The following is a 15,166-nucleotide window of genomic DNA, read 5'->3' on the forward strand; positions in this document are numbered from 1 at the left end:
CTGACAAACAGTAACCATAGGCAACCAAAGCAAATTAGTCTGCTTTTTTTCTAAATAAAGTGCAAAGAAATGCCATTCGAGAGCAAATCAAAGTAAAATCTGTTTTGAGGTAGAGTTGAGAAACTACAGAAGTAAAAATTCAAGGGGGAATCTGAAACTAAAGTATTGATCTGATACTGATACCAACTTTTTTTAATCGATATTTTGGATCGATCTGTCAGCTTTGATTAAATCATTTTTGTATCAATTTTTAATTAGTCAGTTGAACACAAACGTAGAAGTTGATTAGACTCAGGTTAGGAAATCCCTAAGTTTTGATAAGTTGTTTTCAGCCCACATAAGCAAATCTTGGTTAAATCTCTGCTCTATGTTCCAACAGGGAGCGTGAACAAAGGCACATGTGAACAGTTTAACCAGACCATCCAAAACAAAATTTGCACCATTTGCTCTGGTGACTCTGCAACCCAGTCCTGGCAAAGGCCCCAGAGTGTTATCTCACAGAGGAAAACGAGGGCGATTATCAGAAAGCGTTCCCATCCAGGATGAGCGTACAGAGTCCCGCTGAAAGCACTTAGAGCACCAGAGAGGCCCCTGCATGATCCAGCCATTACTGGCCTTCTTGTTGAGCTTGCACCTGTTGTACAATTGCCACATGTGGCAGAGTCTAGTCTGGGACTCTGTTCAAAAACTTCCTCCTTTACTCTTGAAACTGATCAATTCGAATCTGAGAACAAGTTGATGAGTATGATTTACTTAAAGACAGGATTTTTTCACTTTGAGTCAATTTTGACCCAAAAACAAAGCCAAAACATTAACGTCTGAGGACACAGGATGAAACTAGCTGCTGTGCTAATTCCTGCATATCTACTCTGCCACGAATCGCAACTAAATTCAATCAAAGACTTGACCGACCAAAACGTTTTGCGGTCAAGTCAAGCAAGAACAGCTGCCGATGCAATTCCCAATTGTCTGTTTTGCTAATGCCAGACATTAACACCAATGAGTTAACAATTCTGGAGCTTTAAAGAGACGTCTAATTAGAGGAGCGCTAATGGGTAGAGTATGTTTGCGGTTTTGTGCAAGGAAACAAAACACAATTTGCGGAGAGCCGAGCTCTGCCACAGCTTTGTTGTCTGTGGACGGGCCCCCGTTTTTGCATAGTATAAGTGGATCGCAGTGATTTGCTTATATTCACAGTATTTTGCTTCAAAAGGTCAGGGTAGTTTGCCCGAGACTTTTGAGTTTTGTTTTATTTATTTTCCACATTTAAGGTCCAACCAGAGCATCTAGGGGTAAAAGTTAAGATTCCCACAAATGCAACATGGCGGAGCGGCAGAGCTGGTAGAGAGCCTGTTGGTCTGGGGATTTGACTCACAACCTCAAGATTATTACTACCACCACAAGAAAGCGGTGGTACATTTTTGTGCTACCACCTAAAACATGTGGGACACCAACTTTGGAGACAGCTGACCTACATAAATTCCATAGCATGCCAAATGTCCCGAATACATTAGCGACGGTAAAGCTGCCAAATCTTGTATGTGTATAAATAATCTGCTGGGTTTTTTTTAATGATTAAATCCGATCAGATACAGAATCAGCTGACAGGGAGGAGATACTAAGGACACCAGGATGAGTCGGCAAAAGCCGAGTACATTTCCTTCACACACTGGCTGATGAAGACCTCCCCGCCCAGTCAAAGTACCTGAACACACAGGCTTCCTGTTGTGCACAGAGGAGCCACTCACTGGCTTGCCGTCGGAGGTGACGCACCAGCAGTAACCTGTCAAAGTGTGACACTGGACCTGCATACAGATGCAAACATATCTTTTATGACAGCTGCGTTTATCTGAGGACGCTAATAGAACAGAAAAAGGAAGGTGGGGAGTGAAGCACACACCTGGGCGAACGTTCCATCCTCGTTGCATTCCGGGACGAACGTGGACTCCTGAGGCCTCCGCGCCTGTTCCAGGGCCTGGTTCCTCTCCACGTGGCACTTCGACTGACCTGCCTCTGTGAAAAACAAAACAAAACAAAACAGATGGTTCTTTTCTCAGTAAGACCCCTGTTGCACCTGAAACCCACTGCGGTTTAAACACTCAATTAAATGTTAAATGTACAATCAACTGAAGAATATTTCAAGGAATTGGAACAGACTTATTGATCCATAATGTGACATAATGAGGCGAAGCAATGAGCGGCGAGCGCTCTGTAGTTTTACTCTGAAGAGATATTTCTGAGATTGTGGGAAAAAATTAAGAACAGAGGAGGTTTCACATTTAAAGGTTGAAAATCCCATCAAGATGTGTGTGGGTTTGGGGTTTTTTTGTCTTTTATAGCGTTCACCTTTGGTGTTGAACTTCATGCTTAGCTGTTCTTGTAAATATAGTCTCAGCAGGGTGCAGAACAGAGTGGCCTTCAGTGGATGAATGAAAGTTCATAAAAAGTAATCCCAGAGAAGACAGTCTGAAAAATAAGGACGGAACTAAAACAGGACTGTGATGTCAAATGTAAAATGTAGAAAAATGGACTGTGATTTTTTTATATATATTTATTTGGTGACGTTACGTTCAGAAGGTTTTTCCAGTCACCTAAAAACATAAAACTATTGCCGAAAAAAGGTCAGGTGGTTATCTTTTCTTATTTTGGGCTTATATGAACATTGCCACTCTCTGACCTATTATTTTTCATGCTTCATTGAACTGGTTGGCATAGGTGCTACTGGCTAAAATACAGTTACCATGTGCGGTTCAGTGATACAAAGAAATGTATTATAAATGGGAATGTTTTTCAAGTGCACATGCTACAATTAGCATAACACAGGTCATACAGTTACCTGAAAAAGAAGTAATAAATCGTTCTCATTGTCACTTTTATTGTTATCACCATAGAACCGCAAAATATTGTGATAAAACGTTAAGTCCATACCGCCCACCCCTAAGGCTCACCCTTGCTTATTGAAGACGGTCTGTTTTATTGTGTTTTAAAACCGAAAAAAGAGAAGAAAAAAACCTGTGCAAAGACAATTTAAGCTTTTCTCAGCTTTTTCTTTACGTGCCACAGGACTTTTATTGTGAAATAAACCCAAGCATTACAAGAAGGAGGGGCAGAAAGTCAAAGTGAGTAGCCAAATATGGAGGGCTGCACCAGCTGTAATATTCAAACCCATCAATGAGTCTTTCAATATCATCCATCCATGCGTCCACGAACTCATCCGTATCAATACCCATGTATCGATGCAATCCATCAAATTCACCTGTCTGAAACAGAGGAGGCAGGAATCGGGCTGCAGGAATCGGGCTGCAGTTCTCCTGACGTAAAAACAGGCTTTGAAACGTGGGAGCAAATGCCAAGTTCACACCTTGACTCCAGAGTCGAGGGCAGCCTGTGATCATGGTCTGTAAAAACGTACATGTCCACAGAGAGCTGGGAAATCAAAAACATCTCCCCCCCGCCTCCACCCCCCAGTTTCCACTTGACCCTTCAGGTTTTATGGCTCAAAGCTGCAACTTTGTGATCTTCAAAATAAATGCGTTTTATTGCTTTCCACATTCGCAGTTTAAATCGTCAGAAGGAAAATGAAGACAGGAGACCAAGAGGAGTGTTTGAAGCTAGCGTTGATGTCACGTTTAGCCAGTGTTTTAGCTGAAAGGTCAACACATGGAAATGGGCGAGTTGGAAGCTGAGCTGGAAGTGACGCTCATTTGCTTCGATAGTCGCAGCTCTGAAGGTCAGACGCTCTTCGTCACTTTGAAGGCGATAAAAGGACAAAGTGATCTTTAATGAGGGATTCCTCACGGCTTTGATTACAAAGCCGTGCTGTAAAAGGGGAAACAGAGGTGACTTTCAATAGACGGTCCGCATTCGATCCACCTTGGCCCCCAAGATGTGATTCTTTCTTTTCACCTTTATCCACGTTTCCATGGCAAAGCAACGCGGGAAGACCACCAGATGATGGATTGGATTAAAAAGAAGGGCCGATATTATGCATTTTCCAGCCACATAGTTCCATTTTATAGCACAATAAAATAACTGTTGCCTTCAGTTGTTATAAAAATGCTACATATATCAAATATGACTTAAAAGAAGTTTGATTTTGTAATTTAACACCTTGAAATTGGACCTCTGTCTCTTTAAAAACTGCTGCTCTTTCTGAAACTCCGCCAGGAAGTCATTACATCACTCCTGTATTGACCCCTTAGCAACATATTTACCAGCGCTACACTGAAAAGTAGCTCACATAATGAGCTCAGCTGATGCGCAGTTCCACCAGGTGTTTGCTAATTGCTGCTGACTAGTCTGAAGGAGTGCTGGAGTCACAGAGGAGAGCTGGTCTGCGAGGGGAAAGCATGGAAGCTGCATCTTGAAGACGGTGCTCGGTTCACCCAGGCGTTACGCACAGCTGAATGGTTGCCATGGAGATTAAAGGATTTCTCAAACATACATGCAAGAAACGTAAATGCATATAGATCACATTAAAGCTGCAAGAAGGATTTTTGTTACAGCTAGGTCCAATTCTGTTTACCAAAGAATTCTACTTTCTGGAAATCTTCTTTCTGTTTTTACAATGTAACTCATTGTGTTGCATTTTGAGCCCTTGGATGATTGAGGTGCTTTGACTATGACTGTATTATGACCTTTGTCTCATTAAAACATTTTTTTGCACTCCTCCAAATAAAACGATTCCCTACATGGGGTGAATTTCACAGCTTCTAAAAGTGTCTGCTCAGTTCTGACCTTTCGGCTCTGGCTCCCTCCCATCAGATGTGGCCGTTGGTGCTGGAGCCACCGGCACTGTAAACCTCGCTGAAAGACAAACGAGTCCTTTACATGCAATACAATGGTTTCTGTGCAAAACGGAGAGTTTTTGTGTCAAAAGCAAAAAAGAAGCCATGAATATACCAACTGAAGGTAAATCTGGTATTTATTTTAGAAAGATATATAGATATAGCATTTGACAAATGAATGCTCTATTAATAAATACATTTGTTTACACTAGACGGACAAAAAACATTAAAAAGAGCTTTATTCGCATGCAAAATGTTTGAAAACCACAACAATTAGAAAAATAGCACATTAGCATTTATTAATTATTTCTGCAGATTACGATAAACATGTTTGCATTGTGGAGTCATCTTTGCATCCTCACCAAAATCAAGCTAAAAACTCCCTTTAAGCTTTTAGCCCTGCGAGTTAGCTTTGATTTATTCATAGATGACATTAACATTCGATGCCTGAGTTTAAATAACCTAAAACGGAAAAGAAGCAATTGATTAAAGTCTAAAACCATAAATTAAAGGTCACCATGTGCGTTTTGCGGGAAATTAAAGAAGTAATGACAATGATTTGATCATTATCAGTTTGTAAAATTATTTTGTTTAACCTCGATTGTCCAAAAACATAAAACAGATTACGTACTGTTTTTATTTATTAAACAAAAACAAGAATAAAAGGGGAGAAACTGATAAAAAAGTCATGGAATAACTTCAAGATGGCTGCGCATCGAGGTGAGCATTTATCGTATCGTTTATCACTTATCATGATAAATGTTTCATCTAGATAAGAAATCTGATCCATTATTGTCACAATAATTTCCAATCAGTGCTGTTTAAAACCTTTAGCTCTCCTTATTGTCGCGATTGATAGTTTTACTATTTTCTCCGCTGTCTGTTCAATAAAAACATAAATAAATACGAATAAATTTGAAAATGCAAATCACACTTCTTTACATGACCGGTGTCCTAAAGAAGCATTTTACAAATGGGAATGTTTTTCAAGCGCATTATTTGTGTTTGTGGGTCTCTAATTAGTGTGACACAGTCTACAGTTGCCTAAAAGAGAAACGTTAAACAGTTCTTATCGTCACTTTTATCGTAGCCACAATATTACAGCAAAATATCGCGATAAAACTTGAAGTCCATCTAGCTGCGCAAAACCTCAATGAACCAAAGCAACGGCTGCGGTGATTGGGAGAAATTCCCTCATCTGGGATGTGAGAGACTAATAAAGTCAAACAGAGTAAAATTTCCTCCAGTTAATTTGGCTAATGTTGGCTCTGCAGGCTATTGACTGACGGCGTTTACTTTGTTTTTCCGTTTTGGTTTTTACCTCTGCTTAATGACAGCATTGAATGCGGCGTCCTCGTAGACCCGCGCTCAGATTTCAATCTCGTAAAAGACTTTTATAATGTCCTAAAACACAAAACCCTGGAACAGAAAGTTGTTCTTGTGTCGATGCGGCCCAGCCGGCGCGGCTTTTTTAAAAAAAAAATTATTATTTTATTTTTGCCGTCCTCACCTCGACACCTTCCCCGATGCGCCATCGTCAGCGTTTTGTCCCTGCATCGGGCCCTCTGCAGCTCACAGTTTGTCTCGTAGGTCCGCCCATCCGAGCCGCACACCGGCTTCCCGATCGTCCGCAAGCAGACGGACCCGCAGTGGTTGTCTCTCTCTCCGATCAGCCACTGTTTTCCACAGAGAAAGCAACAAGGTTAGCACAGCGACGCTCTGCTTTGCGGCGTCTCCACGGTCTCGACTCCCGAGACTACTGCCTCGACTTGTCCCGCATTCCTTGAACACTTGTCAGCTGCTGCTTTGCTTTGTTTTGGCCACTACAAAAAAAAAAGTGATTTAAAGGAAAGTAAGGGGGGTCAACCTTAAGGCCAATTTATCTTTTGGTTTGATGAGGACAAGTTCAACTTTGATGAGCCAAACTGGTTGTTAGGAATCTTTACTTTCCCTCTCTCTAGGTCTGTACTGGTGATCTATTGACAGGAGGACAGCGTTTCCTCTGCCAGAACAAAAAGTTTCAATCCTCCAAGCAGTCACCAGATATTTCAAATCTAAGGGATTTTTGGAAGAGTGCAAAACCTTGACAGTCAGACGCAAACAATGATAGCGGCACATCAGCGTTCCCCCAAAGAGTTGTGTGTTTTGTTTTTTCTTCAAGGTTTCAGACATTAATCTGTCACATCTTGCTTGGAAACAATGTTGAAACAATCTGAAGTCCTTGTTTCATAATGCGCAATTAAAACAAGAAGATTTTTTTTTTTTTTCTTCCCGTGGGAAAATGTTGCATTTGAAAACCTCCGTATGAATTTGCATGCGGCAGCGCTGGTTGGATCTGACAGTAGATCTTATAAAGGGCAGGTACTGAGGGAAGAAGGTGATGGAAAATAAGATGTCAAAGAGATGAAAGGCAGAAAAAGAAAAAAAAAGTAAAGGGTAACATTCTTATCTTATCAGATAATCTGAAGACACTTGCAAGAAAAGAAAAAAGAAGTAGAAAGAAACGATGTGCTATAGGAGCGCATGTGAAGGTTCTGCCTCTGCTCTGGCTGTGAGACGGTCCCCCTGCTTCGGTGCCCGAGCTCCAAACAAACACGAGACGCAGTGTTTTGGAAAAACATCTGAAATTGTTGCTGGGAGACGGATTGTCTCTGAACATGTAAAAGAGATATCAGACGGTTTAGATCGAAATGATGCCAAACCACAGATGTCACGAATGAGTTGGCGCACGACGGGGAATTTATACACAAGCGATTCCCAGTGAGTCTTCAGACGTGCTCTGGTCTGCGCTCTGAGTTCGCAGCAAGCGGTTCCTAAAGACGCTCTGCTCCGCTCGGCCATCGCAGCTGATTTCTGTCTGTCTGCCGCTTCGCCCAATTTTGACGTATTCGATGTGTCAGATCGTGAATTTGTGCGAAAACTGTTACATTGTGGTTCAGCAGTATGAAAGTTAGGAGCTGATTCATTAGGAGCGCCGTTCAGTCAGCATGGCAGTTTTAAATAGAGAAGGTCTTTGGGCTACACAAAATAGGTTAATTTTACAAATGTTTTTCACAGAATCATTCTTCGGTCCACTCAGTTCCAGAACACGCTGTTTTAGGGTCTCTTGTCACTTTAAATCCACTTTGTAGCCACGCCCCCTAACTCAATTTTTACACTCGCACATGAAAATGGCTGCGCCACCATACATCTTTGAAAAGCAGACGCGGAGCTTCCTGCGCAGCCAACAAGAAGTTCAGCAAGTTGTTTCTAAATAGTAAGTCGACAAAAAAAAACACTTCTCTTTTCCAGCAGCCATTGTACTGCAATAAAACCAGCTGGCTAAACACATTGGTGTTCAACTTGGGTTGCTAGGTGAGGGGCGACACGCCGCTCAAGTTGCTAGGTGATGGGCAGTGGCTGCTGATTTGTGACGTTTCATTGCCAAAGGTTTTTGAAACGGCTCATTTTCCAGACACCAAGAAACATGAACTTATTGCCAAAAACATCTGGGTGTTTGTTTTGTTTTTTTTAAGTGCTTGGACTATTTTGTTTTAGAAGCACTGGAAACTCAAATGGAAGTACTGTACAATATTGTGCAAAATGTGAATTTTGCAGAATGCGTCCCCGTTAATGTTTCACATACAGAGAACATGAATTGCATGTCGTACACGCTGAAGAACGGAAGAGAAAAGATGTTTTACCATTTCGTCTAACAAGTCAGATGGAAGGAAAATCATCCCATCATCTCTGCTCTGCTCCCACCACCTTGTTCCACTTATTATATGATGGCTTAATTGTGATCTGGAAGTGTCCATTTCAAACCCGCGCAGCTTTTCTTTGCATGTTCTGTTTGCCGTCGGTCCATAAGGACCAGATTTGGGTCAACAAATTCCTCCTCTTCCTCACTTACCGCCGGCTTCTCGGCTGCTGCTCTTACCAACCTCACATTAAATCAGTCTCTGGTTCTTGCCTGGCTTGTAAGTTTTTGTCAGATCAAGTTGCATATGGTGGACAGTGAAACTGAACATTTAAATGTGAGCCAAAGTTTTTCAAAAAAAACAAAACATCTTTTTTTGAGTCCTAACTGAAGGTTGTGGCTATGATGCATCAAAGTGTACAAAAAAAAAGGAGCTTAAATGGCAGAAAACACTTTTGCAAAGGTATTTCTCGAGAGCTTTTGAGACATTTCAGCAGCAAAGCTTTTGAATTTGTAACTTTAAGGTTCCACACCTGGGAAACGGACTGCAGACAAGAAGCGAAGCCTGAGTTAACGCACGGCGGCATTGTTAAAGCATAAGCAGTACATCTTACTACGATGTCCCGTTATTGATAGAATCTTGTTTTTGTCTGGTAACAGAACCTGGATCTCTGATCGACGACCTGCTGAGGAACCCAGAGACGTTCAAGAAGAACCCGCTGGAGCCGAAATCAGACTGAAGGCCAACTTCACCGTTTGTTTCTATCTGGAAACTAGCAGTTGTTTTATGATGCAGCAAAGCGCCAGAATGTGGTAAGAAGGCTGAGCAGGACAGATCGTTTCTTTTGCAGGGGGACTTTTTCGTTATTTTACATTTGTCAAACTGTTCCCGGCAGCAGCGAAAATTATGGCAACTATAAACACGAGTTTTTTCCATTTCTGTCCGAGCCGAACAGAAACACACCAACGTTTCGTAAGTGGTCGGTAATCCAGCTGGCCAAGTAGAGCAACATCTTTACTTCTTCGTCTGAAGTGATCTCAGAGTACGCAGTCTTTATGACACCAAGTTCTCATTTTGCTTTTTTGTCACACTGAAAACTGACCTGGAGAAATGGAAAAAAGTAGTTTTAAAAAAATGATTTCATGTATTAACAATAAAAAAGAATATTAAAACCAACTTGACCCTTCAGGTTGACATTACCTCTCACTTAAATCTTGAGTTAATTGTGATCAACCACATGAAAGATCCAATTAATCAAACCAGTAACGGAGCCCACACATCAAAATCTCTGTAAAATGTAATCTGAGCTATTTGTCTAATGCAGAACCAAATTGAAAACTATTTTTAGATCTATAGTTTATCACAAAAACTACAAAATATACTCCAATGACTGTAACAACATCAGACCTACAATATTTACATGTATATAAATACATAATTTGTTTATAAAAATTAGCTTCCGTTTTAAGCAATAATGGCATTACATTAGTTTTTCAGTACAAGTGTTAACCAACACTTTTAACAATGTAGGCACAAATGTAAAATATTTCTGAAAAGTTTATGATTTGTTAAGAAATTACCTAGATATTGCCTGACAGTCGTGTGTAGATGTAGAGTTGCATCTAAATTTGACCATGTCCATAAATCAATGGTTTTATTTTCCTCCGTAAAAAAATAAAATAATTTTTTTTTTAAAAAGCCACTTTATACCATGGACCAAAGAGGTTAAAGTGTAAAAAGTAAAAAAAAATAAATCTATAATACATCAAAATAAAAATAAAAATATATATATATATTCTCATAATTTCAATACGTGGAACATTGCTTTATCAGAGATTCAATAATTTTCAATAAATATTTAACTGTAACTATATTCCACATGGACCTAAGCTAAGCTGATAAATTAATAGAAAATTCTTAATTCATAAAATAAAAAATACAAAAACATTCTTATGTCTACATGGAATGATATGTAGAGTTTTATACAGAGTCTAATGAATAAATTCAGAAATGATTCATAATTAATCAACAAACTATCCAGATATATTCAGATAGCCATGTCTACACGTGGAATCTATTATATTTCAATAATTCTTGTTTAGAGTTTCAGTAAAAAAAAATTTAAAAAAAGTTAATTGCCATTTATATATACAACACAGAGGCAAATTGTGTTGCCTCTATAATTCATAACAAAAATAATTAGGCGTCCCTGGATTTAAAGCTTCCTCAATGAAAAAAATGCTAACATTTAAAGTTGGAAGATTTTAAAGTGGTCTAGTCAAAGTCTAGACATAAATCTGATTCAGGTGTCGTGCTACGCTCCCTAACCCTTCAATGTGGTGCAATTAAACTAATTTAAGTAAAAACGAACAAAAACAAAGCGACGAGTCGTCGGCCCAAATTCCTCAGCAACACTGTAAACGCTTACAAACGCTACAGCCGAACTGTCCTCAGGGTTACCGAGAAAAGACTTGTTAACGGCAAATGGATCAGCCATCACTTGAAGCCAAACTGTTTATCATGTCTGGAAAAGATAAATAAAATAAAATCACTTTTTTGCTGTCTTTTACCGCGCGTTAAAAGCGAGGCCCTTCCAGGCGCTGGTGGCACGGCACAGTTTTGTTGTTTTGTTTTTGCTGGGAAGAAATCTGCGTGCAATGACTTTAAAGAGCTGAAACACAGATAAGATTCTTTCTGAAATAAAGAGAAGATACAAGAGGTGCAGGATCTGCCAGATTAAATCGACCGACAGCGAAGCATGGTGGCTGAGGGGCGGCAGAAGGTTACGGCTCCTTAAGGTACCACCACGAATTTCTGCCTATTTCCAACTCCTTTTGGCCAGAGTTAGTTCTTCGATTATAAATACGTTTAGAAAAAGAAAAATGAAGGAAAATTTCAGACGGGATCGGTTGCCAGAACAGTACGCCCAGAACAAGCCAGAGTTTTAAGGAGGATTCCAGCCTTGGCATTCTGGACAGGACGAGAAACTCTTGTCAAACGGCTGAGAGTGAAACTAAAATATGATCTGTTCGCAGTGAGTAAGTGCAGACGGGGAGAAACAGAGCAGAGCATTTCATTTTTGACTTCGTCTTGGCCCCGCCGAAGGACGAATGTAATCCGGAAAAGGGTGAGAACAAAAAATGCATCTGCCATTTATCAAATTTTAAAAGATTTGTTTAAGAGTACCAAAGAAAAATAGAAAAAAAAAAGAAAAACCTATTCCTTCCACAGCAGACAGGGATAAAAATACATTCGGCCTGTTGGGGAGTCAGACGAGAACAGAGCAGTTTGTGTATATGATTAAATATTAAACTGAAACCAAACGACAAGAAGTCCAGATTTAGGACTTTTGGCATCTGTCCTCCTCCCACAGGCTGACCTGTCCGCCGCGCTCCTGACTCACGTAATGGATGCGGCCTCTTTCCTCATCACAACAAAGCGCCGGGTGACATTATCTGTTGAGCTGCAATAAACCGCTTTCACCGAGTCGCCCACATCTCTGACTCACACCGTCCCACCCACAGACTCGATGCCTGTAAAGGTGAAACCAGAGCCTCGGGAGGAGGGAAAAAGCTGGGATTTATTTGATTTTTTTTTTTTTTTTTTGCTTCACAGGTTGGAGTTATTTAACACAAATTTTTGTCTTTTAAATTGTAAGATCCGGGGGCGGGGGGAGTTAGTCCCGGTGTTGAGCAACACGTTTTGACTCACTGTTTAGATGACGGCCGTCCGATGGCGTAAGAGTTTGGGTGTGGATCCGAGCTTTATTCAGTGGAATGCAGAGTTCTCGCGTGCAAAATTCAAAATATAAAGCAGCAAATGTGTCCTTGCACTCGAGAAAGACGCTCAGGATGCTTTATTTGCTCAGTCGGTCACTTCTTGTCAAAGTTCACATTTTGAACGTTAAAGCTGGGCTACGAAACCTTTTACTTTGTGAAAAAAAAATTCTAACTGCTCTTATTTGAACAAATCAGAAATTGCTCTCCGCCACGCTACAGCTGATTCACCACAACAGAGTCTGCCACCAGTGCCAAGGCTAGTTAGCATAGCCACCGATGACGGCGGATAAACAATTTTCCTGGAACGGTAAGTTGTTTCTACACCATTAGCACATTTAGCAACGCGTACACGAGCAGGATGGATGGCACTAAGGCCCTCCTCCCGGCTCTGATTGGTTGTTTCTGGTCCAGAGCGGAGCATTTTTTCAGACTGATGTAGCAGCACTGGGAGGAGATGGAGGAGCTCGATTTTTATTTTTTTTTTTTCACAGATTGTCTGTCTCATCCTGCCACAAAATAATAATAATTAGAATAATTTTAAGAAATCTGTAAATATCATATTTTTCATTAAAGCTACATATTTCAGTTTTAAACGGTTAATGTAAAGTGTTCTGTGTAATAATGACACAGCACAGGGCTTGAGTGAATCTTAAAAACAGGAACTGGAGCTGCAAGTCTGAATTTATAACAGAAGCTTCTCTGCTTCACATGGTGTCAAATATATGAACCCTGTAAACCACAGATTTTAGGTCCCCACATATTTCCAATCATCACCCACCTGGCTGTTGATGTGAACTTGAAGAATTAGAAGGTAATTCTCTTTCTTTATTATTCCGCTGCATCAATGAGCCCACAGCATGACACTTCCAGCACCAGGACCGATAGCTGGTTCTTAAGACTAAATGTCACACAGAGCTGCCACTGAGGACAAAAACTTCTCATTCCCTCTTCTGAACATGTACTGTATTTTCCGGACCATAGAGCGCACCTCACCATGAGCCGCACTCACAATGTTCTTAAAAAAAAACAAACTGGAAATGTACATATACAAGCTGCACCGGGCTATAAGTCGCTGATATCTCCGCTGCTCTCGGTTTTCCACAAGGACAGAGCAGAGGGCTGTTTCCTTAATAAATTAGCTGGATTTATTGGATTTATTCAGGACACAGCCCTGCGTCTCCAACGCCGAGTCATGGAGTCATTCACGCCGAGTTTACGTACAGCTGCTATCTACCAGATCGATAGCCTTCAACTTAAAAGTGGCATCATATGAACTTCTTCCTGTTGTTTCCATGATGAGGGGATATAAGTTTGAAAACATTTCTCCGTCGTGCCTGCTGCTAGCATGTGCTTGTTCTAAATTAAAATTAGCTCTTTCTTCTTTGATTTTCAATTTTGACTTCCAATTCACTTCCTGCTAAAGTGCTCCCCCTGGTGGTTGAAGAAAAATCCACAGAAAAGCCGCACCGGGCTATAAGCCGCATGGTTCAAAGCGTGGGGGGAAAGTAGCGGCTTATAGTCTGAAAAATACGGTAGCTTTTCTCTCGAACAGTGGTCCCCAACCCCCAGGCCGCGGACCAGTACCAGTCCGTGGACCAATTGGTACCGGGCCGCGCAAGAAATAATTAAATATTTCCGTTTTATGTATTATTTGAGTCTGGAGGATCTTTTATTTTGAACATCCTTTAACCGGATTCTCTCGGTTACGTCTTGCGCACCAACATTGAGCCCACAAGCAGCAAAATGAGTGAGAAACAGATCAGATGTCTTTGGAAAGTTTCTTTGCGAAGGGAAAAGGCCCAGAGAAGAGACAGGAGAATGGATTTATCCCGGTAGGTGATTCCCACATTCAGCGGGAACACCAACATGCAAGAAGCATTATCTGACGGTTCCCCTTCCTCCCCTTGCCAAGTCTTGACCGGTCCGCGGTAATAAAAAGGTTGGGGACCACTGCTCTAGAACATCCATGTTGACAAGATTGAAGGTGTTTTTGGATCAGAGTTTCTTCTTTCATCTTCACCCCCCCAAGTCCTTTGCTGTGTGAAACTGTCCCCACTCAGGACAGACACACTGGTGTTCCAGAAGGTTCCAGTGGCTAATTCTGCTCATTCTGACTATTTTGTTTTCAACTTAGGGGATAGTTTGGGTTTGTGGTCGGACCTCGGACGCAACTGGGTGTTCCACAAGGACGGCATTCTCAAACATATTAAAACCGGTTTGAAATGGGTGAAGCAGGCCAAGTTTTAATGGACGCCGCCATCTGAACCAAAGTCCACACAACTTCAAATCCAGCGCTGAATGCAGCCCATTTGCCTTACACCAAATATGACTGTTGGGTGTTCCAAAGAGGGTCACGAATTAAAATTAAGTCATGGCTTTAGTGGTTTGAATTAAAATTACTAATACATGAATATTACATTTTAATAAATAGTTATTTTTATCCTATGACACACACCAAGATTATTGATCGTTTGCACTTGACGTTATGCTATTGAGAGAGCAACCCACTCTGCCACGATTGACGTCATAACAACCCGTTAAACTTGTCAAAAACCAGACATTTGGTAGATTAATCACTTATATTTAGTTGGTTTCAGTGTAAAAATGGTCATAGGGTGACAAGGATATAAACTGAACTTGTTGTTATGTTGTATAATTCGGCGATGGACAGCAAATACTCGTAATTGAGTATACTTCATAATTAAGTAATGTCAGCAGTATTGCATTATGTAGCAGGTATGTGTCTAATTACATTGGGTTACATAAAACAAATATTTTTTTGGAAGTTGTCTATGTTTTTTCAACTGAATTAGGACTATTTTGCACCGCTGAATCCAAAAATGACAGCCATTTTTCTCAATCAGGTCAGGTTTTTATTCTAATTTGACTCAGAGAAATCCGACCTCCTGACTAAATCGAT

At 40.7% G+C, this 15,166-nt stretch overlaps 1 protein-coding gene across 12 annotated transcripts in view; it reads right to left on the minus strand.

Moving 5' to 3' along the window:
* Positions 1–15,166, minus strand: part of smoc1 (SPARC related modular calcium binding 1) — a 64,445-nt gene that overhangs the window by 31,899 nt on the left and 17,380 nt on the right. For all 12 annotated transcript variants that reach the window (XR_003593419.1, XR_003593418.1, XM_028001330.1 and 9 more), the window contains exons 2-5: positions 6,298–6,463; positions 4,738–4,806; positions 1,901–2,013; positions 1,706–1,805 (exon numbers count right to left, since the gene is read on the minus strand). Coding sequence is in view for 10 of the 12 variants with exons in the window: in XM_028001330.1 (XP_027857131.1) it covers positions 1,706–1,805; positions 1,901–2,013; positions 4,738–4,806; positions 6,298–6,463 (448 nt within the window). In the remaining 2 variants the exon portion in view is untranslated. The remainder of the gene's footprint in view (positions 1–1,705; positions 1,806–1,900; positions 2,014–4,737; positions 4,807–6,297; positions 6,464–15,166) is intronic.

Source organism: Xiphophorus couchianus, chromosome 19, assembly GCF_001444195.1.
Source record: "Xiphophorus couchianus chromosome 19, X_couchianus-1.0, whole genome shotgun sequence".
Taxonomy (NCBI): domain Eukaryota; kingdom Metazoa; phylum Chordata; class Actinopteri; order Cyprinodontiformes; family Poeciliidae; genus Xiphophorus; species Xiphophorus couchianus.